This window comes from Melanerpes formicivorus, unplaced genomic scaffold (assembly GCF_026170545.1).
Source record: "Melanerpes formicivorus ecotype bairdi unplaced genomic scaffold, bMelFor1.0.p_v2 SCAF_27, whole genome shotgun sequence".
Classification (NCBI taxonomy): domain Eukaryota; kingdom Metazoa; phylum Chordata; class Aves; order Piciformes; family Picidae; genus Melanerpes; species Melanerpes formicivorus.
In genome coordinates this window covers 8,561,742-8,585,417 of record NW_027142379.1, presented here as the reverse complement: position 1 = coordinate 8,585,417, position 23,676 = coordinate 8,561,742, and the positions used below count along the sequence as shown (strand labels likewise).

At 50.6% G+C, this 23,676-nt stretch overlaps 1 protein-coding gene across 1 annotated transcript in view; it reads left to right on the top strand.

The window, feature by feature from the left end:
- The window catches only part of RNF150 (ring finger protein 150), a 151,717-nt gene extending 141,401 nt beyond the window's left edge, over window positions 1–10,316 (top strand). The window contains exon 7 of the mRNA XM_068154041.1: window positions 1,456–10,316. Coding sequence (XP_068010142.1) covers window positions 1,456–1,574 — 119 coding nt within the window. The 3' untranslated portion in view covers window positions 1,575–10,316. The remainder of the gene's footprint in view (window positions 1–1,455) is intronic.
- The last annotated feature ends 13,360 nt before the right edge of the window (window positions 10,317–23,676 follow it).

Below are 23,676 nucleotides of genomic sequence, written 5' to 3'. Positions count from 1 at the left end.
GTTCTTTGGCTCCTTTTGTTGGCTCCATCTGCTACTAAATACACAGGTAGTGATGCTGTGAGATCAAAACCAAGTCACTCCTCCTGTGCTTGCAGTTTGGATGGGATTTGCAGTTTGGCAAAAGATATTATCAGTCTCTTACTGTATTTTGCATCATGGTGCATCAGGGTAGATCCCTTCAGCCTGGATAAGAACCTGCAGGGGCTTTCAAAGCAGAGGAAAGTTGAAGTGAAAAGTGACTGGAAAAGGTTGAGAGAAGGCATCTGAGAAGGCTGGCAACTTGGTCTTGAGTACTGGGGCAGAACTAATGACACCCATGTTGCTCCTTCCAGACATTAGCCTAGCACTCTCTTTAAGGTCTCCACTAACAGAGGTTCTGCTACCTATGGGGGTTTGAGCAGATTTCTTTCCTGCTAGAAATGCCCTCCTGATGGCCAGCTTGCTCCCTTAAGTCCCTGTGACTTTGTCTTGTCTTTGTGTGGAGTGCAGGATGACGCCAGACTGAAGAAGTGAAAGGACATGGGGAGTGCTGAGGCGGTGGGAGAGCAGTTGTGGACATGAAAGGAATAGATGGAGAGCACTGGGAGGATTAGGAGGAGATGAAGGTGTTACCATCCAGGTTCATAGTATCATAGATCATTCAGGGTTGGAAGGGACCACAAGGATCATCTAGTTCCACCCCCCATGCCATGGGCAGGGACACCCCACACTAGATCAGGCTGGACAGAGCCTCATCCAGCCTGGGCTTAAACACCTCCAGGGATGGGGCCTCGACCACCTCCCTGGACAACCCATTCCAGGGCTTCACCACTCTCAGGGGGAAGAACCTCCTCCTCACATCTAGCCTGAATCTCCCCACCTCCAGCTTCATTCCATTCCCCCTAGTCCTATCACTACCTGAGATCCTGAGAAGTCCTTCCCCAGCCTTCCTGTAGCCCCCTTCAGATACTGGAAGGCCACAATTAGGTCACCTCAGAGCCTTCTCTTCTGCAGACTGAACAGCCCCAACTCCTTCAGTCTGTCCTCACAGGAGAGGTGCTCCAGCCCTCTGATCATCCTCGTGGCCCTGCTCTGGACACATTCCAGCATGTCCATATCCTTCTTGTACTAGGGGCTCCAGAACTGGAGGCAGTACTCCAGGTGGGGTCTCACCAGGGCTGAGTAGAGGGGGAGGATCACCTGCCTCGACCTGCTGGCCACACTTCTCCTGATGCAGCCCAGGATCTGATTGGCTTTGTGGGCTGCAAGTGCACACTGAGAGCTCCTGTTGAGCTCCTTTGCAGTGTGTTTCTCACTACCAATGGCTTGAACTTTCTGATTCTCTTGTACATGCTTTAGACAGATCCTGAATAAGAGCCAAGTTTGGAACCTAAGTGCAACCTCTGTGTGCTTAGTGATGCACTGACAGAAAGATGTGACCATAATGTACTTTTCCTGTCTTCTTTGCCCTCACAGATGAACAGGAGCCAGCAGTCAGCAGTGATTCAGATATCTCCTTGATTATGGCAATGGAGGTTGGACTGTCCGACGTGGAGCTTTCCACCGATCAAGACTGCGAAGAGGTGAAGTCTTGAAAAGCAAACAGAGATCCAACACTAACTACAGGGGAGGGTCACAGGGAGGGGCCGAGTCAGCTTTCTAGGATTTGGACCAGTCATGCACATGCCTCCAGAGCACTGTCACTCCTGCACACTCCATTCTGAGACGGTCACGAAAAGCAATAGCAGCAGTTGTGTCTGCCCGGATGTGGTTTCATCATCTGCATACCTTCATTTGGTTCACATGGGAGGTGAACCCTGCCAGTTCACCCACGTGCTTGAGAGCAATCATGTAACTCTTCAGTGGCTCAGAAATAAGGCAACTGAAATGACAGCTTGAGTGTTTTCTGCACTTGGTCGACCTGGGCTCTTTGTTTTGGTTTGGTTGTCGTTGTTTCTTTTTAAAGACACGTGTCTGTTATGTTTGTTTGTTGGTTTATAGTTTGTTATGGATGGACACTCTGGTTTTGTGTTGACTGACCCCAACTTTTTCAAGAGCTCAATCCAGAAATCTGAATTCCTGTTCACTGGTCACTTCATGGTCTGACTCCAGGATGTGTTGTTGCCTTGCTGTTTCTGCATGAAGTGCACACGGCTTCGGAAGGAGGGCGCAGCAGCACCCTGCATTAATGTGAAGCCTGCTTTCATTGAGTGGGAGCCTTGGAAATGGTGTATGCTGAAGGCCTTTATTTGTAAGGGGGCTCTGAATTAACAGAGATTGCTGAGATTTGAGCAGGAACTCTGTAATGTTGGGTTTTACTTAAGAGTTCTGTTCTAGACAAGTACCACAGAGTGCAAAGGAAAAGCTTGAAGCTTCAGTCCGTCCTTGGTGTCCTTTGCTGTATTTTATACTGTTAGTAGGTGTCAGTACATGAATGGCCTTCCTTCAACTCACAGTTCAGTAGCTGGAAAACAGGAGCTAGTCTCACATCCTGTCTCCTCTTAATGTTACAGACCAAAACCTGCTCAGTAGGCTAAAGGAGTGTCCGAGAGGTTTCCAGAGGCAGCTTGTTAACAGCTGTGCGTTAATGATGGCAAGAATATTCTTAGAAAGGGTCTGGAGATGCTGATACCAGTGTCAGAGATTGCTAATGAAGCAGGAGGCAGGTGGTGGAAATGTTTACCTCCTGGTTTGTTTGGGCTGGGGTTTTCTAGTGCATTTCACTTCCAATGTTTTGACTGCTTGCTAGTTACCAAACACAAGAGTTCAGGTGGTTCCTTGCCCTCCAGAGTCCCATGTCAACATTGCTGCAAGGATAATGGAGTACTTCAGTTTGTACAGAGATGTGCAGCAAAATATTTGGGGTAGAAGGGAAAGAGTTGGGAAGTAAACAGAACTAACATAAATCAAAGCACCTAAATAATAATGACCTGTGATGACTGTTTGGATCACCCCGAGCTCTGCTTTCCAGAGAGAAGCTTTCACTTCGTCAGTGTACGATTTCCTTTTTCAGTCAAAAAACACTCAGCTGTGAAGAAGCATTTTTAGCTTACTGTTATACAAGAGTAAATGGTTTCTGTTGACAGTCAGATGACATGAATCACATTACTGCCTCCTGAGTAAGTCCATAGAACCAACAATTCATCTTACATCAACATTCCACAGAGAGGTCAAACATTTTGACTCGATGGTGTTGTGGCAGCGTCTCAAAACGCAGCTATTGGGGCTCTTGCTGCATTTAATCTCCTCGTGGACTGACTTGTTAGGTGTGGAAACCCAGCTTCCAGCCAAAACTGGGCTTGTCAGATCTTATTCAGGATCAAATGTGTCCAGAGCTATCCTGAAAACTTTGGCCAACCTGCTGCTTGCACGCAGGAAGAAGGAAAGACTGTACTCCATGATTGGCTTTATTTGGTCCAGTCAGAGCTCAGTTCGGTTTATAGCTTATTTTGTTTTGGTTTATTTGATGTTCTGCTACTTTATTTTATGTTGGCTTATTTTTATGTTCTCAGCCCCTGCTTTGCAGGGTAAATTTGAGGCAAAAGGAGCGCAGCCCTTAATCATCCTTCCAAACCATGCTCCGGCAACGCGCCGTTCCAGTTTTCTAAGCTGTTTGAAAGGCCATCTCTTGTTAATTAAAGGCATGCAGGCAGCTGGAAACCTGCTTGGTTTCAAAAGGCAAGTCAGAGATCGTTCCACAGGGCACAGCTGGGTCAGTCTTGCCAATATTTGTGGTTCTGTAATCGTATTTTCCTCAGTCTTTAATGTCTTTACTCCTTGCTGCTATGGGAATGGCCCACAGTGTCAGGGGAGCTGATGCTGAAATTCATCCCTACAAGGTACCACAGCAGCTCCACTTAACTCCCATTTCAGCATTATTTGCAGAGCCTAAGTGGTGCTTACACCAAATACTGAAATTCATCTCAAATGACTGCAGGGGAGAGGGTGAAGCTGGTTATATACAGCCAGATCTCCCTATGGAAAAACACACTGGTACAGTTTCTTCTCTAGTGCTGGAGCCTGGGTGCTACATGTCGCAGGAACATCATAAACACCAACTTGTCAGTGATCATTTTATGTCTGCCCACTGCAGACTAGCTCCCAGGCATAGAACTCTTGGCTGAACTGTTTGGGTTTCAGGGGAGCTGTCATAAAGTCTCCATTTCATTTCACAAACTTAACTAAGTGAATCAGATTGGAGTTGCCAGAGTAGAGTCACCCACAGCATAGCAGAGCAAGCCAGGTCTGTGGAAAAGCAAGGCAGGGAATAAACTTCCAGCTGGTACTCAGCTGGGTTCTATGCCCAGCAAAATCCTTAAAGGGAGCTGTGTTCAGGGGGGGATCACAAAAGATGGCAACTGAAAGCCTGCCTGTATGGCCAGGAGTTAGTGAAAGATCTTGGAGAGGGATTGCACTGTGCGAGTATCTCATAGTAGATGTGGTTTCTGGGGTCCACAGGTGGCCACTGGAAGAGGCAGGGTACTAGGCTGTGGGAGATGTTTTTCCACATCCCTGTCCTGTGGCCAGTTGAAAGAAGCATCCTAGCAAATCTGAGTCAGGAGCCCTCCTGCTTTTGTTTTCCCAGTCCCACCTGCAGTTTCACTCAGGGAAGATGCTTTTCCATCCCTGACCTCAGGTGTTCTACAGCTGTGAGCAGTGTTAAGTGCTAAGCCAGGTTGCACATCACTGGAGCCAGAAGGTAGGAAAGCACTTAAGCAAATGTTTTGTTCTGTCCTTCTTCAGAAAAGCACTTATGACTGATTTTGAGCTTGCACCAAAATCACATTGTTTTCAGCAGGGCTGCTTTGAGCATAACTAAGCCCCTGTGTCAAACAGGAATGTTTCCTTTAAAGCAGGAGCTGGCTGACAATATGCTTTGTCTATCTAACTTGTGAAATAAATGCCTTGGGAATTTGAGGTGCTTCATGAATACTAAGATCCCCAGGTGTATGTTTATAACATGTATGAAAGCCTTAACTCTGCAGATCTGCGTGCCCATGCACACTTTTTCTTGCAGGAATCTCTTCCATGAGTAAGATTAAACCTCCCAATGTGCAGCTGTGGGCAAGATGAGTCCCACCCCAAGCACTGTGTGAATCCTGGGGACTGCTGCCCACTGAGCTTGGGTTCTGGCATTAAATATTGAGGGATTCAGATGCCAGGGACACAGCACTGGCTATGCAGAAGGGAAAAGCAGCCTGTAGAGAGCAGCCAGCAAAAAAACCAAAACCCTCTGGTGCCCTCTGACGAACAAGCGCTCACACACACAGCATTCCACAGCCTCACACCGTGACTGCCACCCGCAGCACCTCCTGCGCAGGGACAGTGGCCACAGGATGGTGCAGCTCTGAGAAAGGCACCCTCCTCATTCAGCTGACCTTGTGTCTCTGCAAGTTCCTCCTGCCTTGTCATCTCAGGCTCTTTTCCTGCTCATAGTGAGGAGCAGAGGGGAGAAGTGTTCGCTTTAGTGAGGCTCGTTCTCACTCAGGCTGTGCTGCAGGATGAAGCTTGGCCAGACAGAGCCTGTGCCCTGAGTGTCCTTTGCCTCTCAGAGGTTTCACTCAACATCCTTCATGAAGGTCTGTTCAATAGGTAGGACATGGGCAGAATTTTGCACTCACAGCTGACCTAATGTGTGCATGCAGATGTGCAAGGCACCAGCTCTGTATCTGCATGCAGGTGTGCAAGGCACCAGCTCTGCATCCATTCCACACAGCTGCCCCGCTCTGGTACTCAGCTGATCTGGTGCCCACAGATCAGGCACTCGCTGAGATTTGGAGGATTCTTTTCTTTTCCAACTGCTGTAGAGCCTCAAACCCAGGATCAGAAGAATCACAGCACTGCAGTGCACCCTTCAAGCGTTGTACAGGGTTCAATTGCCATGTGTGCATATAAAAGTACATTGATTTGGCTATGGAAACTGTGCTGTAGTGAAAACAGAAGCAGGTGCTATTTTTAGAGTTCTTGTATGAGGGAGAGTGTGGCACTGGAGAAAAAGGCTTTATAGAGGCAGCTTGAGAAGAATGTTCTTGAACTCACATGTGAGGAGAGGTCCCTCAGATCTCCCTGCTTTAATGGCCCCTGGATGAGATCCAGAGGAAGTCATTGGAAGAAGGGCAGGGCTTCATCTCCTTGTTGAATGGCTCGTTTGGGACACCTGCTTATTTTAGTAACAAAATGAAACCAAGCCCCAGGGATGGGTCCAGTTCTGAATTAAATCCTTCTCAAAGAATACGCATCTTGGGATCCAAGCCTTCTGTTCGTCCAACCTGTTAAGCCCCACTCCCTCTCCCCTCCTGCTAAAGAAATGCTTGTCCCATTTGCAAAATGCCTAGCCCAGAGGGCACTGCATACAGACAGGTAGCCCTGGCAGGTATCTGCAGGTCACCTCACACTTTGATGCACTTCTAGTCACCAGTACAACAGAGTTTACAGATTTTCCACAACTCTGTGTGTTTTATTTGCCACTCTTGTTAAACCCAGAGAGCAGACATCACAGAGATCTTTTTTTCTTCCCCATGTTTTTTTGCCTTACTGTTTTCTTCCTTTGAATATATGCCCCAGCCTTTTGAGCAGAATCTGTGATTAAAAGGCAAAGATTGGGGCACAAGGCTTTACATATGTAAATCTCTGTACTGCAAGTCCTTGATGTGACAATTGGTCTGCACTGAAGTGATGACAGAGGTTATGCCTAAGAGCCAGCTGGGGATCTCCCAGGCTTTGCTCATAAGAGGCTTGTTCCTTCATGATCTCTGTCTTTAGAAAAGCTCCTGACTAAGCATCTAGTTAGAAGTGAGACAGGAATAGGAGTTTAGAGGGCAGCGCACACCAAGAGAACTAACTGATAGCCATTCTTGATTTCTATTTGTGAGCAATAGCAGATTTCTTTAACCATTTGTTGTAGATCCCTGTTGTAAGACCAGAGTTACCAGTCTGCTAGCAATAGAGGCCAGGACAAGCTGACTCCCTAAAGAGCAGAGGGAAGAGTTGGTTTGCTGTTGGAATGCACCATTTTGCAGGACTGAAACTGCTGAGAAATCCAGCCCCTCTCACAAATGCTTGCTCTAGTGTTGCAGGAGAAGGAGGTTGTGGGATCAGACTGAAGTTGTGCTGCTTCCTCACTTGCATTTTGTGCTGCCTGTATCAGGTTGGACTGCTGTGGTTCTGCACTGAGGAAAGGAGCCAGCCTAAGTTCATTTTAAGGGCTGAAAAACAGGCAAGCACGGGGGCTTCAGCAACTCCTGAGCTTTATACCCAGTGCTGACCAAGACTGCTGAGCAGATAAGTACAGGGGTTTCAGCAGCTCCTGAGCTTCATACCCAGTGCTGACCAAGACTGCTGAGCAGATAAGCACAGGGGTTTCAGCAGCTCCTGAGCTTCATACCCAGTGCTGACCAAGACTGCTGAGCAGATAAGCACAGGGGTTTCAGCAGCTCCTGAGCTTCATACCCAGTGCTGACCAAGACTGCTTCACTGAAGAACACTGAGCATTGACTGATTTGTCCTACAGATGCAAAGTGTGTGAGTGTATGGGGCAGCCAGCATGGCAGAACTGACTTGGCAGGGTTAATGCAAGCAGTGACAAACGACGCCATGAAGTATTTTAGGGGTAAGGGGAAAGGAAGAGGGGAGGTGGTGTTCTCACAGAGCTTTAAACTAGGGACGATTGATCCAACACAAGCACTTCTGTTGTTTTATCAAGCTGTTACCTGAACTAATTGATAGTTTCTGAGTTGAAAGAGGAACACCAGATGGACTTTCTAGTCTGGATTTGTTTGTGTAGCAGATGGCAGCTGCGGGCTGGGATGGCGAGCGAGGGAGAAGGCTGTCCTCTGCTATGCAGCTTCTCCCACTGGGCTGGAAACCTGCTCAGCTCCCTTTCTCTTCTTTGGCACTTCTTTTCCAAAGGGAAAAAAAAACATAACAAAACACACAACACCCAAACAACCAAAACACTGAGCAGGAGCTACACTTCAAAGGCAGAAACAGAGAGCAACGGAAGAAAGATGTGGGGTTTGAATGAAAAACTAATGAAACTAGTACTGTACTGTGTCCAGTTCTGGGCCCCTCAGTTTAAGAAGGAAATTGAGACGCTTGAATGTGTCCAGAGAAGGGCAACGAGGCTGGGGAGAGACCTTGAGCACAGCCCTGTGAGGAGAGGCTGAGGGAGCTGGGGTTGTTTAGCCTGGAGAAGAGGAGGCTCAGAGGAGACCTTATTGCTGTCTACAACTACCTGAAGGGAGGTTGTAGCCAGGAGGGGGTTGGTCTCTTCTCCCACACAATCAGCACCAGAACAAGAGGACACAGTCTCAAGCTGCACCAGGGGAGGTTTAGGCTCAAGGTGAGGAGGAAGTTCTTCACAGAGAGAGTCATTAGCCATTGGAATGTGCTGCCCAGGGAGGTGGTGGAGTCACCATCCCTGGAGGTGTTCAAGAGGGGATTGGATGTGGCACTTGGTGCCATGGTTTAGTAGTCATGAGGTGTTGGGTGACAGCTTGGACTTGATGATCCTTGAGGTCTCTTCCAACCTTGGTGATCCTGTGAAACTAATCTTGTCCCAACTATTTTAATTGTGAATCAGTGGAAGTTATTTCTTTCTGGAATGAATGAAGGGGGCAGGAGGGGAAAGAAAGAGAGAGAGAAACCAGAAGAAATAGCACTTCATTTTCCCTTTCTTGTTTAATTTCCTGGCTCTTCAGGCCTGTGTGGTGTCAGAGGCAATAACAAGAGCAAGAGGCTTGTTGGCTCTGAATGCACACAGTTCTTTGGGATGTCAAATAGCTCCATGGTGTGTGTGTGTATGTAATACCATCCTTCCTGTTTCATGTTGGGAACCTGAAATGACTGTACCATTTTATAATTAGAAATGCAAAGAGGGGACAGCGGGTGGGAGGGCCTGTTATTTTTACAGCAAGATGTTCCTTGCATCCAGTGAACGTTTAAAATGGGTTTGTACTTGTCAAAAAAAAACCAAAACAAAAGGAAAACAAACCCCACCACAAACAACATTCCATCCATTTCCACCAGAGAATTGGGTTTTATTTAGAGTAGTTTATAAGCAAACCAAAAACAAAGAAGGAAGATGTGGTGGTGTCCCACCTGCAGGCGGTTCACCAAGGGAGCAGAAGCGCCCTGGTCGTCAGGGATGGCTCCCAAGCTGCTTCCAGCCCTGTGCCTTGTGGCAGGCTGCAGAGCCACACCAGCAAATGCCAGTGTTTGAAAAAGGGAAGGCAAAAAACAACATCTCAAACTAAATAACTACCACATGGATCAGTGCACAGCTTACCGAAATGACTTCGGTTCAGAGACCAGGGGCTGTCCCAGTGACGTTCTCCAAGGTAATCAAGCCCTGCTCTGGACAGCAGGAGTGGGTTTATTGGGAGGCCTCCAGCCCTGCCTCTCCCCTTGCCCCTGCCAGCCCCAGCAAGCGGAGGGGGGAGCGACAGGCTTGTCACACTCACGTGTGCTGGTGCAGCTCTGGTTGTGCTGCAGCTCCCTCCGGAGAGGAGCCTGGGTTTGGTTGCTGTTGCTTTGCTGGTAAATCAGTCCCTTGCTGCAAGCTGACCGTGTTGTGTTTCTTTTGACTGTGGAAAGGACCCTTCATCTCCACATCCAAAAAGTTCCTCTCTCCAGACAGCTGTGCTTTGGTTCCTGAAACACCCAGTGAAAGACCATGACAGAACCACAGGGGTGGCATTTGCACAGGCAGTTCCTTCTCTTGTAGTTAGCTTTTTGTTTTCCCCCTTGTTTGTCTGTCTGTCCCCTGCTACCTGTGACATGCTGCCAGAACAGCGCAGCAGCAGCTTGTGAGGCGAGCCGGGGTTTGCTGGCATTACTTTCTGTACAGTATTGCAAACATCCTTTAACCCTTTGCTGATATTTCCCAGCCTATACATCTGCCCCTCCAATGCACTTTATCTCTCTTGAAAAACCTGGGAGTCAGAGAGCTACCACCTGAAAGGGATTTGCCTGAAAACCATAAGGCACACACTTTAAGTTCCTTTATTTTTTTTTCCTCTTATTTCTTTTCTTCTTTTTGTTTTCTCTTTTTTCCCACCCCCCCCACCCCCCCTTCTTGCTTTGTTATATACTGTAAATGCTAAAGAGCATGGACAGTGACTCAGCTGGGGGAGGTACCAAAACGTTGAGGCTAAGTGTGTGGAAGCATTATTCAGTAGTACAACACGGCTATTTTTGTTATATAGAGGACTCTAATGTAAATATGTGAGACTGTGTTATTATGTACTAGTAAAATATTGCAACTCTTCAAGGTAAGATGGTGAACTCCAAGGAATTTTATTGCAAGGTCCTTTTTTTTAATAAAATCAATCTGATGACTGTGTGGTACATGCTTTCTGACAGACTGGATAAAACTGGCAGCCTGGCCTCTGTGCCACGGCCCCCAGCCCCAGACGTTGTGCTGGTCCCTCCCCGCCCCCATCCTCCAGCTTGCTTTGGATGCAAAAGCAGCAGCTGTGCAGGAGGTAAATGACTCCACTTCTTCAAGGGAGAGCTGGGTATGGTGCTGCCACAACCAGCAACAGAACAAGAGGACACAGTTATCATCATCATCATCATAAACAACTAGGTTGGAAGAGACGTTCAAGATCATCGCATCCAACCCATCAACCAATCCAACCCACCCAAACAGCTAACCCATGGCACCAAGCACCCCATCAAGTCTCCTCCTGAACACCTCCAATGATGGTGACTCCACCACCTCCCTGGGCAGCCCATTCCAATGGGCAATCACTCTCTCTGTATAGAACTTCTTCCTAACATCCAACGTAAACCTGCCCTGGCACAGTCTGAGACTGTGTCCTCTTGTTCTGGTATTGGCTGCCTGGGAGAAGAGACCAACCCCCACCTGGCTACAACCTCCCTTCAGGTAGTTGTAGACAGCAATAAGGTCACCCCTGAGTCTCCTCCTCTCCAGGCTAAGCAACCTCAGCTCCTTCAGCCTCTCCTCACAGGGCTGTGCTCCAAACCCCTCACCAACTTTGTTGCCCTTCTCTGGACTTGTTCCAGCAAGTCAACATCTTTCCTAAACTGAGGGGCCCAGAACTGGACACAGGACTCAAGGTGTGGCCTAACCAGTGCAGTGTACAGGGGCAGAATGACCTCCCTGCTCCTGCTGGCCACGCTGTTCCTGATGCAGGCCAGGATGCCATTGGCCCTCTTGGATGCCTGAGCACACTGCAAGCTGCACAGGGGAAAGTTTAGGCTTGATCTTAGAAAGAAATTCTTCACAGACAGACAGACAGATTGCCCACTGGAAGGGGCTGCCCAGGGAGGTGGTGGGGTACACATCCCTGGAGGTGTTTAAGAAAAGACTGTATGAGGCACTTAGTGCCATGGTCTAGTTGATTAATTAGGGTTGGGTGATCAGTTGGACTTGATGATCTTGGAGGTCTCTTCCAAATTGATAGATTCTGCGATCCCTGGAAGTGGGGGGCCACGGAAGAGCACCATGGGTTGTCATGCCATCCAGCAGAGGTGTGCTGCTTGCAAGAGGTGCGAGGCACAGTTCAAAATCCAGCCTAGAGGAAGTTTAAGATACTTAAATAAAAGTTTTCAGTAGATCAAAGGTAAAAAATTGGAGCAGATCAAAAATTTTGCATGAGTAGATGCAGAAGAAGGCAGAAAGAAATCCCATGGGGGGGGCAAATCCTGGCTCAAGCCACAGCCCCACCACGGAAGCCCAGCCTGGCTGCAGCCTGGCCCCCGTTTTGTGCTTGCTGGCCAGCGCCTCCAGCACGGGTGCCTGTGTCCCGGCAGCAGCTGTGCACAGGGGGCACCAGCTGTGCACAGGAGGCAGCAGCATGCCGGATCGCTTCGGGCCCTAACTTGGGGTTCACCCAGGAGCAGCCATGGGCTAGATCGCACCCAGCTTCCCCAGCCCCCTGCGCCTCCCTGCTCGCAGCCTCCCGCTGCTCACGGTGGAGGGACAGCTCGGAGCAGGAGCCCCAGGTGTGATTTAACGTGGCTTTAGCAGCGGCGCCGGGCACGGCTTCTCCTTTGCCACCCCGTTGTCAGCCAGCCGGCGGCACAGCCCGGAGCTCCCAGTCCCACCAGCCTCGCTCCGAGGGCAGAAGCCCTCCGCACCGACACAGCCTCTGCGCTGCTTTCCGAGGGAGATTTTGGAAACTGCTAGCAAAGGAGTGTGGCCTCGCTCTGCCCCGCTCCCTGCCCGCCGCTTTGTTCTCTGCCTTGGTTTGAGCAGCAGCCTGGGGAGCGAGCGGGGCCGGCTCTCCTTGGCAGGCAGCTGTGCGCAGTTGCTATGTGATCCGCACACACAACACAGCTGCCGCTGGTGCTGCAGATCTGGCGGCGGGCAGCGAGCTCGGCCAGCAGCAGAAGGAACGCAGCGTGGAGCTGCTGGGAACGGCATCGGGGCTATAAATAACGAGGGGCGTAAGGCAATTAATTCCAGGATGCAAGCACATTCTTAGGGCTTGTGTTACATCACTCGCTGCTCTACTGTATTTAGGATTCCTTTTTGGTCAGAATACAGAAATAAAGCTGGGCTGCTCTGTGCTCTTTGGGGTTTTTCCTTCTCCAGGAGGAATAAGGGAAATCATAACTCGCTCCTGCAACTCCAGGAGGTGACCCCGGGGCCCATCACAGTCACTGGAGAGAGGGCTTGGGATTCAAAGGGAATTTATCTAGATATCATAGAATCAATAAGGTTGGAAGAGACCTCAAAGATCATCAAGTCCAAGCTGTCACCCAAGACCTCATGACTACTAAACCATGGCACCAAGTGCCACGTCCAATCCCCTCTTGAACACCTCCAGGGATGCACTGTGCAATGATTTGTGCAGCCCAGGGTCCCTTCTGTCCTATGATACTCAGTGCTAGGAAAGGCAGCAATCCTTGTGCTGCACACTTGATGGTACCTGAAGGGGAGCTGCAGGCCATGCTGGGTCTTGGGAAGCCACTCTGGAAAAAAACATTCTGAGAAGACAGTTCTATAACATGGGGAAATCAGGCCAGGGGGCATGCCAGAGGGAATAAGGGGACTTCATGGTCCAAGAGAATTCTAATGGGTTGGTGCATTTATCATAGATAAACCATAGGAAATCAGTGCTGAGTAAGTCAGGGTGTGATTTTACAACAGCCCTTCATCCCTGTGCAAACAAGCTGCCAGCAAGCCCTGGCAGTGATGGAAGTGGGCAAAGGGTCACTGCTCTCATGTGCCTGGGCCACTCTGCTGCAGGCTATCATATTGCTCCTCTGGACATCTGCATCTCTCAGCAGCTTGGCTTTATGGTGCATTTTCTCACCTGCGAGCACAGGCAGGCTTGCACTGGGGGGCCAGGGAGGCAAGCAGTGTCTAGTGGTGGCTGAAGCCCAGGCAGATGTCCCTCCTGCTCCAACTAGGAAGTGTGGTAGCTCCTGGCAGAGGGACAGAGCAGACATCTGGGAGCAGTAACGCCTTAGATGTGTTGGCAGAACACCAGAGCTCATCTGTCAGAGCCCAGAGCTCAGATGAAATTGGTCTTCAGTCCCTGTTTGGGGCAGCCATGCTGGCTGAGTCCAACAGCCTGTCCAGCCTGTGTCTGACTCAGCTGAGACTGGAAGCAGACACTCACATGGGAGTAACACCAGGGCAATAGCTCCCCTCCGTGGCGCGCCTGGCTTTGCAGAGGTCTCTTAGATCCCTGCGGTGTCAATGCTGCCCTGCTCCACAGGGCAAGTTCACTCAGGCATGTTGTGTGGGACACTGCTCCATGCTTCAGTACATGCTCGTTGCCTTTCTCCAGTCCTCACCAATCTCTCCTTAACTGCATGGCATGGCAGGAGGGCCCAGCCAGAGCATGAGGCCAGGAAGGAAGGACAGAGACAAGACTTGCAGCAGGAACACAGCCAAGGCATCCCTCAGCACTGTGTCAGGAAACACTCCTAGGAGTTTGGAGTGTTACAGGGTCAATCACAGAATCCCAGCATGGTGGGGGTTAGAAAGGACCTCTGAAGATCATCTAGTCCAACCACCCCTGCCCTGCTCTGCCCTGCCCTGCCCTGCCCTGCCCTGCCCTGCTCTGCTCTGCTCTGCCCTGCTCTGCTCTGCTCTGCCCTGCTCCACCCCACCCCACCCCACCCTACCCCACCCCACCCTGCCAGAGAAGGATCACCTGGAGTAAATCACACGGGAAGACAACCAGGTGGGTTTAGAATGCTTTGAAAGCTGGAGACTCCACAACCTGTCTGGGCAGCCTGTTCCAGTTCCATGCCACCCTCAAAGGGAATAATATTAAGCTCATGTGGTAGAGCCTCTTGTGTTCCCGTTGATGTCCATTGCCCCTTGCCTTGTCATTGGGTACTACTGAGAAGAGCCTGGCTCCAGCCTCCTGACATTCACCCTTCAGATAGTTGCCCTGGGGCTCCCCCAGAGGCCAGGCGTGCCAATGATATTTGGCGTTTTCTGCCATGCCTCAGCTTCTGGGGTCAAAGGAGTGAGGGTCAGGGGAAGAGAGGGCGAGGGCAGGTGACAGCCTAGGTGTCTGAGAAGAAGGTATTTCCAGTATCGAGAGATAAAGGGCTCTTATCGCTCCGAGGCTGCTGGCATCCCGCGCATCCCCTCGCTTCCAGCAGGAGGCTCCCGGGCTCCGCAGATGCATCGCCCGGCCCCGTCCGGGCGGCAGCGGTCTCTCCCCACACCCCTCCCGGAACAAAAATCTCCTCTACCTGCTTATGCCCTGTGAACCCTACATGCGAACGACTTGCCCAGACCCCTGTGATGATGCCTTAGCACCGGCCGGGATCGGTCCCTCCGAGCCGGCTGTCTGGGGTGCTCCGCAGGCAGGGAAGGCAACTGCAGCACCTGGGGCTGGGGGCATAGAGCAAACCTGCTGGGGCTGGGAAAGGGAAGTGCTGCTTGTTTGTTTTCCTCGTGTTTGCTGTGCCTTAGGGGCTTGCTCTATGCCATTTTGGTGGCTGGAAAGGATTCAGAGCAACACTGGGGAGCTGCTCTTCGGAGTGTGAAGGAAGGACTTGCCTGTGTTTTGTCTGGTAGGAAAGGGTGTCTTTCATAGAACCACAGAATGCCTTGGGTTGGAAGGGATCTGTAACTGTCATCTAGACCCATCTACTCCTCTGCAGTAAGCAGGGACATCCCCAGCTGGATCAGCTTGCTCAGAGCCCTATTAAGCCTGACCTTGAATGTGTCTAGGGACACACCTCCCTGGGCCACCTGCACCAGCCTCAGAGTAAATAACTTCCTCCTAATGTCCAGCTGAAATCTACCCTGCTCTAATGTCAAACCTTTGCCCCTTGTTCTACTGCTCTGTGTCCTTGTAAGCAGTCCCTTCCCAGCTTTCTTGTAGGCCCCCTTCAGGTACTGGAAGGCAGCTTTAAGGTCTGCCCAAAGCTTTCTCTTCTCCCTCAGCCTGTTATTGCATGTGAGGTGCTCCAGCCCTCTGATCATTTTTGTGGCCCTCCTTCTCTAACCCATCCATATCTTTCTTGTGCTGTGGGCTCCAGAGCTGGGCACAGTACTCCAGGTGAGGTCTTGCCAGATCAGAGTGGCAGAATCACCTCCCTTGACTTGCTGGCCATGCATCTTTTGATGTAGCCCAGGATGTGATTTGTCCTCTGGTCTGTAAGTGCACGTTGTTGGCTCACTTTCCCTGAAGCTGTCTGTCCTGGCTGGAGCAGTCTGCTCAGCTTATGGTCTAAAATGTTCCTCGAGAGCACCTGCTGCATTGCTGCCTGGGACCCTTCACTTCACTTGGTCATGCACCCCTTACTAAAAGGCCAACATTTTTTCCCCTAAATTACTTTGGCTGGGGGACTCCCTGGTGCTTGGCTCCTTGTCAGGGTGAGAAGGGAGTGTTATTGTGAGCTGGGGTCCTGCTCAGGAGCGTGATTCTCTCAGGCCAGCTGCAGAGCTGAGCTGCACCCCTCCAGATTCCTCTGCAGAGCAGGGCTCTGGGGTGGGGTGAGCAGGCAGTAAGGACACAGGTGGGCTTCATTCCTGCTTCTGCTAAGCTCGACAACTTCCCCCAAACCCTCCTGCTCACCAAGAGGGAGGCACTGGAAGTGCTCAGGCTGATGCAGTCCAGAGGAGAAATACCACTTGGGAGCAGTGATGTCTTAAATGCCCTTGGGAGCAATGCTCAGGAAGGCTGTGTGGGCAGGGGTGAGAGCCACAACATTGCTTTTTACAGGCAGATCAGCGTTAAAGCGCCCTGAAGACATCAAATGCATCTCAGTTCGGGGGTTGTAGGGCCTCTGGCAATCTTTGCATAGCATGGTCTTAATTTGGGCAAATCACTGATGGAGTGTGGGGTGAATCGAGTGAGCACATCCTCTGGCACAGGGCACAGAAACGGCAGAGCACTGCGGGGAGTTCATGTCGGAGTGCTGCATGGCCGCTTCCTGGGCAGCCGGGCTGCACCGACGGCAGCCGAGCTTCACTCTGACCGCCAGCGCTTCTCTCTCCTGTGCTGAAGATCATCTTATGCAGCGGTGAGATCATCCCCCTTGAGGTGAAACCTCGCCAGGCAGCCAGCCAGCGAATCCACGCTACTGAATCTCGCTCCTCAGACGTCTGAGATGTTAAATGGAGCAATTCATAAATGCTTCTAACCCTCTCCGAGACGAGAAGTCTGCCTGACTCCAGCACAAGCTGCACATCAAATACAAACTGCATGTGGAGTGTAAACATGATTCTGACCTTCCAGCAGAAGGCTCTCCCTGTGCTGTCGTTTGCCCTTGAGTGCAATGCCAGAAACCTTCCTAAATACCATTACTCTTGCTGGTGTTAGGAAACATTATCCCTCTTGTTTGTTCTCTAATTTGGGTGGAAGCAGAGATTACTCCTGCCCTTTTTTTTTTGCTTGACAGGATGCTTGCTGATAGCCAGGGAGTCAAATGCTGTTGTTCTGCTTTAAATCCTTAATGGTAAATGCAGGCATCCTTGTTACTCCTTGCTCTCTCAGGACCCCATTCCTCAGGTTACACTCACATTTTCTGTTAGCACTTAGTTCTGCAGAAGTCTTGATTCTCCTCTCCCCTCCTCCCCTCCATTGCTGTTGTAACACTCGGTGTTGACCTGACTTGGAGCTTGCCATGCAACAGTGAATTATCACATGGCAACAGCTGCAACTGAGTTCTGTCTTAAAGAAATGCCTCTTAAAAATAGCTGCAGTGGAGCAGGATATCCAGAAAAATCCAACATATGCATTTTCTGATGTTGTCCAACCTGGGAAGCAGAAAAAATGAGGGGAGGGAAAGAGGAGGGGGGGGGACAGGATGTACAAATGGCAGAGAGGTGATGCTGTTGCACGTGAAGTGACTGGGAGGAAAATCAGGACATGATCCTGTGCAACCTGCTCCAGAGGAATCTGTTTTAGCAGGAGGGTTGGACTAAATGATCCCTAGAGGTCCCTTCCAACCCCTACCATTCTATGGTTCTGTAATATCTCTGTGTGCACAACAGCTTCAGCAGGGAGTATGTCCCATCTGGTGGTCAGGGCTGAGTCCCAAACAGATTGTTCATCCACCCCCGAGGGTAACTGAAGTCTGGGGCTGCCAAGTTTGCCTTCCTACCCAGCCCGAGGGAAAGCATCCCCCGTTAGCTGGGCCTCCTGCCGCTGCTGCCCACATCTGGGAAACCAGAGGAATGTGAACATCATCCAAACCAGTCCAGCAGGATGTGTCAGGCACTGGGTGAGCCTCCCAACACCTTTCCCAGTCCGTTTTCCTTGCAGGGAGCAATCCCTCGAAAGCATTTTCTTTGGTACATGAAGGCAGAGGGCAGGAGTTCTCTCTGTGGCGTCCCTCTGAGGTATCCCAGCCAGGAGCTAGCAGCAAATTGCCAGTAAAAGGCAGTGTGGTTGCTCTGATGTATTTTTGTAGTGCCTTTTTTTTTCCCCCTTGTAACATTTTATTACAGCTTTTCAGCTGCTCATGTTCTGAGGAGGAGCTATTTTCTGCAGCAAGCCCTTATAGTGTCAGCTGTGCTCCTGCAGCTCTGGCCTGGTTTCTGCTCCTCACAGAAAAGGTGGAGGAGAAGGTGGTTGTCTGTGATTGGGGTGCCCATGAATGAGCTGGAAGTGTGGTGGGTTGGTTCTCTGTGCTTGGGGTATGCACCAATCAGCTCAAAGTGTGGTGGGTGTTATTTGCTTGGGGATTACTATTTTTTCCCCACAGATAAGCTTTGCTCTTTGGCTGTGGGGAGTCTATCATCTTTCTGCAGTTTGTGGCTAGAGAAACTGAGGCCCAGCAGCCACCTGCCTCTCCAGTGATGGTTGTCATCCACCTGCTTGCCTGCACACTTAGAGCATCACAAACCCAGGCTCCTGGGCAGTGTGATGGTGGGGAAGCTTGCCCTGCAGGGAGGTACAAAACCAGAACAAGAGGACACAGTCTCAAGCTGCACCAGGGGAAGTTTATCTGGAGGTGGGGAGAAAGCTCTTTACAGAGAGAGTTGTTAGCCATTGGAATGGGCTGCCCAGGGAGGTGGTGGAGACACCATGGAGTCACAGTGCTGCATGTGCCCTGTTGGGGCAGGCAGCCTGGCTGGGCTGAGGCGCCTCCAGTCCCAGGATGTGAGGTGCAGGCTGAGGTGACTGCTGTGCCCTCCCTAGGTAGTGGCACAGAGGTCCTCACCTGGCACCTTAGTCCCTCAGAGCACCCCAGTTTGTCACTTTGCATAGGCACTGTGTTTGGTTTTCTGAGAATGAATGATTGGTTGGACTTGATGATCTTTGAGGTCTTTTCCAACCTTATTGATTCTATGATTCTATCAAACTGTGCCAGGGGAAGTTTAGGCTGGAGGTGAGGAGAAAGTTCATTACAGAGAGAGTTGTTAGCCATTGGAATGTGCTGCCCAGGGAGGTGGTGGAGTCACCATCCCTGGAGGTGTTCAAGAGGGGATTGGACGTGGCACTTGGTGCCATGGTTTAGTAGTCATGAGGTGTTGGGTGACAGGTTGGACTTGATGATCTCTGAGGTCTTTTCCAACCTTATTGATTCTATGATTCTATGCATGTTAGCAAGGGAAGCTGCTCACTGGCTATGGAGAGCTGTGTGTTTTGCAGCCCATCTTTGGGAGCTGCCATGAGCAGGGCAGCCATGGCTGCCTGCCCAGCTGGCTACTGGGAGGAGCTGGAAACCACATCAGAGTTTGTGTTAGCTGGTGTTCAGCCCTGTGTTTGTAGTGCTTTGGGCACCCCTAGTCAGTCTTCAGAAAAATCAGGAGAAGTGTGGCCAGCAGGTCGAGGGAGGTGATCCTCCCCCTCTACTCAGCCCTGGTGAGACCCCACCTGGAGTACTGTGTCCAGTTCTGGAGCCCCTATTACAAGAGGGATATGGATGTGCTGGAAGGTGTCCAGAGAAGGGCCACAAGGATGATCAGAGGGCTGGAGCACCTCTCCTATGAGGACAGACTGAAGGAGTTGGGGCTGTTCAGTCTGCAGAAGAGAAGGCTCCGAGGTGACCTCATTGTGGCCTTCCAGTATCTGAAGGGGGCCTACAGGAAGGCTGGGGAAGGACTTCTCAGGATCTCAGGTAGTGATAGGACTAGGGGGAATGGAATGAAGCTGGAGGTGGGGAGATTCAGGCTGGATGTGAGGAGGAGGTTCTTCCCCATGAGAGTGGTGAAACCCTGGAATGTGTTGTCCAGGGAGGTGGTCGAGGCCCCATCCCTGGGGGTGTTTAAGAGCAGGCTGGATGAGGCTCTGGGCAGCCTGATCTAGTGTGGGGTGTCCCTGCCCATGGCAGGGGGGTTGGAACTAGATGATCCTTGTGGTCCCTTCCACCCCTGAATGAAACTATGAAACTATGAAAATGGTTTCTGCCATAAGAAGCACCCAGAGAGGCATAAATTGTGTAGTATGCCAAGCTCTTTCCACCCCCATTAAAGATGGATATCAAAGTGAGTGTTACTTTGTTTGTACAGGAAGCTTCACGGATGTGTAACATACCCCTGCAGAAAACAATCATCTAGTTATTTACTCCTGCCTGAGATAAAGGCATGAAAGATCTGAAACCTAAAAGCAGTGAAAGGAAATACCATAATGCAGCATCCTATTGATCTGTGGGATTTGCTGCTGCTGCTGCTTAAGACAGTGGTGCCACCAGTAACATTTGTAGCTGCACTAACGAGAATTAAAATGATTACAGGATGGAAACAAACCAGAGCACAACCTCCTTAGGCTTAAAGCTTTCTGCTGCTCACTTGTTGGCTGCTGTGGTCCAGAAGACAGCTCTCTGCCCTCTATGTGTATTGCTGCAGTGCCCAGTTATACATGCCATGAATGTTTTATGTCTTGCTCTGGAGTTGCCCATAACCTCTCCTCAGGAAAGCTGAGCACCAGGCTCTCAGCTGATGGAAATTGATGTAGTGCTGCTGGCTTTGGAGGCTAGCTGCCCCTGCCGTGGGTTCAGCCAGCTCCCTCCCAGCCCAGCACTGGTAGGGATTTTGTGCATGCAATAAAATCAGAAGACCTCCAGGAAACAGGGTAAGAATTGAATGGAAACCCTGCTGCTGCTAGGGGGAGAAACAACAGACTGGCATCTGGAAGCAAGAAGAGGGGAACAGGCACTCAGACCTGGATAGCACAAGGTGGTGGGGAAGGTGCAGTGCCAGGCTGAGCAGGCAGCAGGAGGGACAGCATTTTTGAACAGCCTCTCTCCTGCCCATGCCCCTACCCTCCAAGGCAGCAGCATGGCTGCAATGGCTTAGCAGCTGCCTGGGCTTGGGCAGGGGACACCCATTTGCACTCAGAGGGTAATCACTAGGACCATGGTGCTAAGTAAATGATGGCTTTAAATTCTGATGTGTTACAGAGCTGTAGTTAAAAATGGTGTTCTTCATTTTAAGACCTTGTTAATACCAACCAACCAGAGTCACTAACTGGGCCTGTGGGTATTGTCTTCATGACAACAACTCCTAGGGAGACCAGGTGAGAGCAATGGACTTTCACACAGGTGGGGAAGCAGATAGAGCTGGCTGGGATAAAAACCCTCAGAATTTCTCTTTTGCTTGCTCATTTAGGAGTGTGGGCACTGGTGAGGCTCCAGTTTCTTTCTAGCAGCCCAGTAATATGTGATGGAGATGTTCCTGTGAGAGCCAGGTAAGTGAATTTCCCTTCCAGTTCCTAACATCCCCCCTCCACTGCTGTAACACCTTGTTCCTGTGTTCACTGGCTTTCCTGAGGAGAGCCCTGACAGCAGGTGAACAAAAGCTTTTGCCTGCTTTAACTCCCTTTCCCTCTCGTGTGGTGCTTCAGCACAGCTTTGAATGAGGCTCCAGTATCAGCCCACAGGGACTTTGCAGGCTCCGTAGTGCAGTGTCTGAGTCATGCTCTAAAAATAGCCAGGAAAATGTCAGCCCAGCCAAAGTCATTGGCTGGTTAACAATGAGGTTCCATGATTCCAGCTACCTGCAGGTGAGCTCCTGAGCTCAACTGTGTAGCTGAGCAGTTAAAAAAGAACAGACATTAAAAAGAAAATATGGGTAGGGACTTTAAGTATAAAGGGGAAAAAAAACCCAAGCAGCATGTTAGAGGGACTGCAGGAACAGCTTCCCCTGCTCCTCGCCAGGAAGGTGTCTGTGAGGAACAGTGTGGCCAGCAGGAGCAGGGAGGTCATTCTGCCCCTGGACTCAGCACTGGTTAAGCCACATCTTGAGTCCTGTGTCCAGTTCTGGGCCCCTCAGTTTAGGAAAGATGTTGAGTTGCTGGAAGGTGTCCAGAGAAGAGCAACAAAGCTGGGGAGGGGTTTGGAGCACAGCCCTGTGAGGAGAGGCTGAGGGAGCTGGGGTTGCTTAGCCTGGAGAAGAGGAGACCATATTGCTGTCTACAACTCCCTGAAGGGAGGTTGTAGCCAGGAGGGGGTTGGTCTCTTCTCCTAGGCAACCAGCACCAGAACAAGAGGACACAGTCTCAGGCTGCACCAGGGGAGGTTTAGGCTGGAGGTTAGGAAGAAATTCTTCATAGAGAGAGAGATTGCCCATTGGAATGTGCTGCCCAGGGAGGTGGTGGAGTCACCATCATTGGAGGTGTTCAGGAGGAGGCTTGATAGGGTGCTTGTTTGCATGGTTTAGTTGATTAGGTGGTGTTGCATGATGGGTTGGATGTGAAGATCTTGAAGGTCTCTTCCAACCTGGTCTGGTCTATTCTATTCTATTCATCACAGGGATTAGGTAGCAAAGTGTAGGGAGCTGGCTAGCTGGAGGTGCAGCATGTCCCTTATAGCAAGAATGAGAAAGAAATTAAGAACTGGACAGGAGAGGAGAGGAAGCAAATCTCTGGTGCTTGGAGGCAGTGCAGTACTGTCACCACCATCTACCATGGGAGTAGGAAGTGGTCTGAGATGGTATGGGGACAGCCATAGGCTTTGGGATGTGGTGGAGAAGCAGCCCATGGTGCCTGTCTCCAGCCCTGGGAGATGGTCAGGCACAGGTGGGTGGGGGTGCCCAAGGGGGCAGCTCTGCTTTACAAAGACAGATCCAGTTCCAGTCTCCCTCCAACACTGCTGTGCAGTGTTGCTGTGGTGCCAGCTGGCAAACAGCTGGTCTCTAAGCTGGGGTAAGACACAGGAGCTTGGCCAGAGGTGCTGATGGAGGCAGGAGAGAACACTCCAGCATCCAAAATGTCTGCTGCAGTGGCTGAGAGCATATCAGAAAGAATATCTGGCAATAGCTCCTTCAAGAGCCTTGGAGAATAAATATGATGAAGCTAATAGCTCTGGAAGCTCATGCTGTGCTAGTGCAGCAGCACCTTGTGACTGCCACATGTCCCTTGGGCCAGACACACTGAATGGATCACAGGCCAAACAGACAGAGGCCCTGGGGAAAGGAGATGAAGTACCTCATCTGGAGAAACACAGGAGTGAATCACCAGCGAGCAGGTTGGGCACTGATGCCTGACAGCTGTTGCCAGGTAGTGAACCCTCTGCTGGCTGAGGTACCTGCTCCTGTTTTAGTGCTGGAAAAGTCTTTGCTTTGCTCCTGGGTGCAGAGGTCTGTCTTAGAGGCTCAAGCAAAGGTTGCTGCCTGCATCATCAAAGGCAGAAGAGAAGGGCTGCTCAGACAGCAAGGACAAGGGTGGTGATGCTGACACTGTCCAGTAACTGATCTGCTTTGTGTGCCAGAGAGACTCATTTTACTTTGGCACTCCATCACATCCCCCTGTTAGCTCACCACCAACACAGTGCCCAAACCAGTTACACTGGGAGTCAGGAGGACCATAACAACAGAGGTATGACAGGACTGCACACAGGGGCAGAGTGTCCATAAGTCATCCAGTCAAGTGAACGTGCAGCTGCTTCTCAGGCAGTGAGTACATTAAGTTACAAGAAAATATATCTGCCTAGGGTGAATAGCTAAACCAAATTGGTATTCATGGCAAGGGGAAGCTTTGGAGCTGATATTTCTGAGGAGCTTTCCTTCCAAAGAGGAAGGAGCTGCACCTCCCTGCCAGACCTCATCACGCTTGATATGGCCCAGCAGGATGCTCTCTGCAGGAACATGCCACAAATAGCTTTCCACCTCAGAAATCATCACCTTCCCCCTGCACATCACAGCTCTGATGGGCACATGGGGTTGAAATAGCATCAAAGAAACAGTGCTGGAGTGGGGTCACCCTGGGAGAGGCCCTGGTGCTTCCATAGTGTGAACATGCCTCTCCATCCAGCCAAGCAGAGGCTGGTGACATCCCTGACATCATTCCCAGCACTCACCCGTTA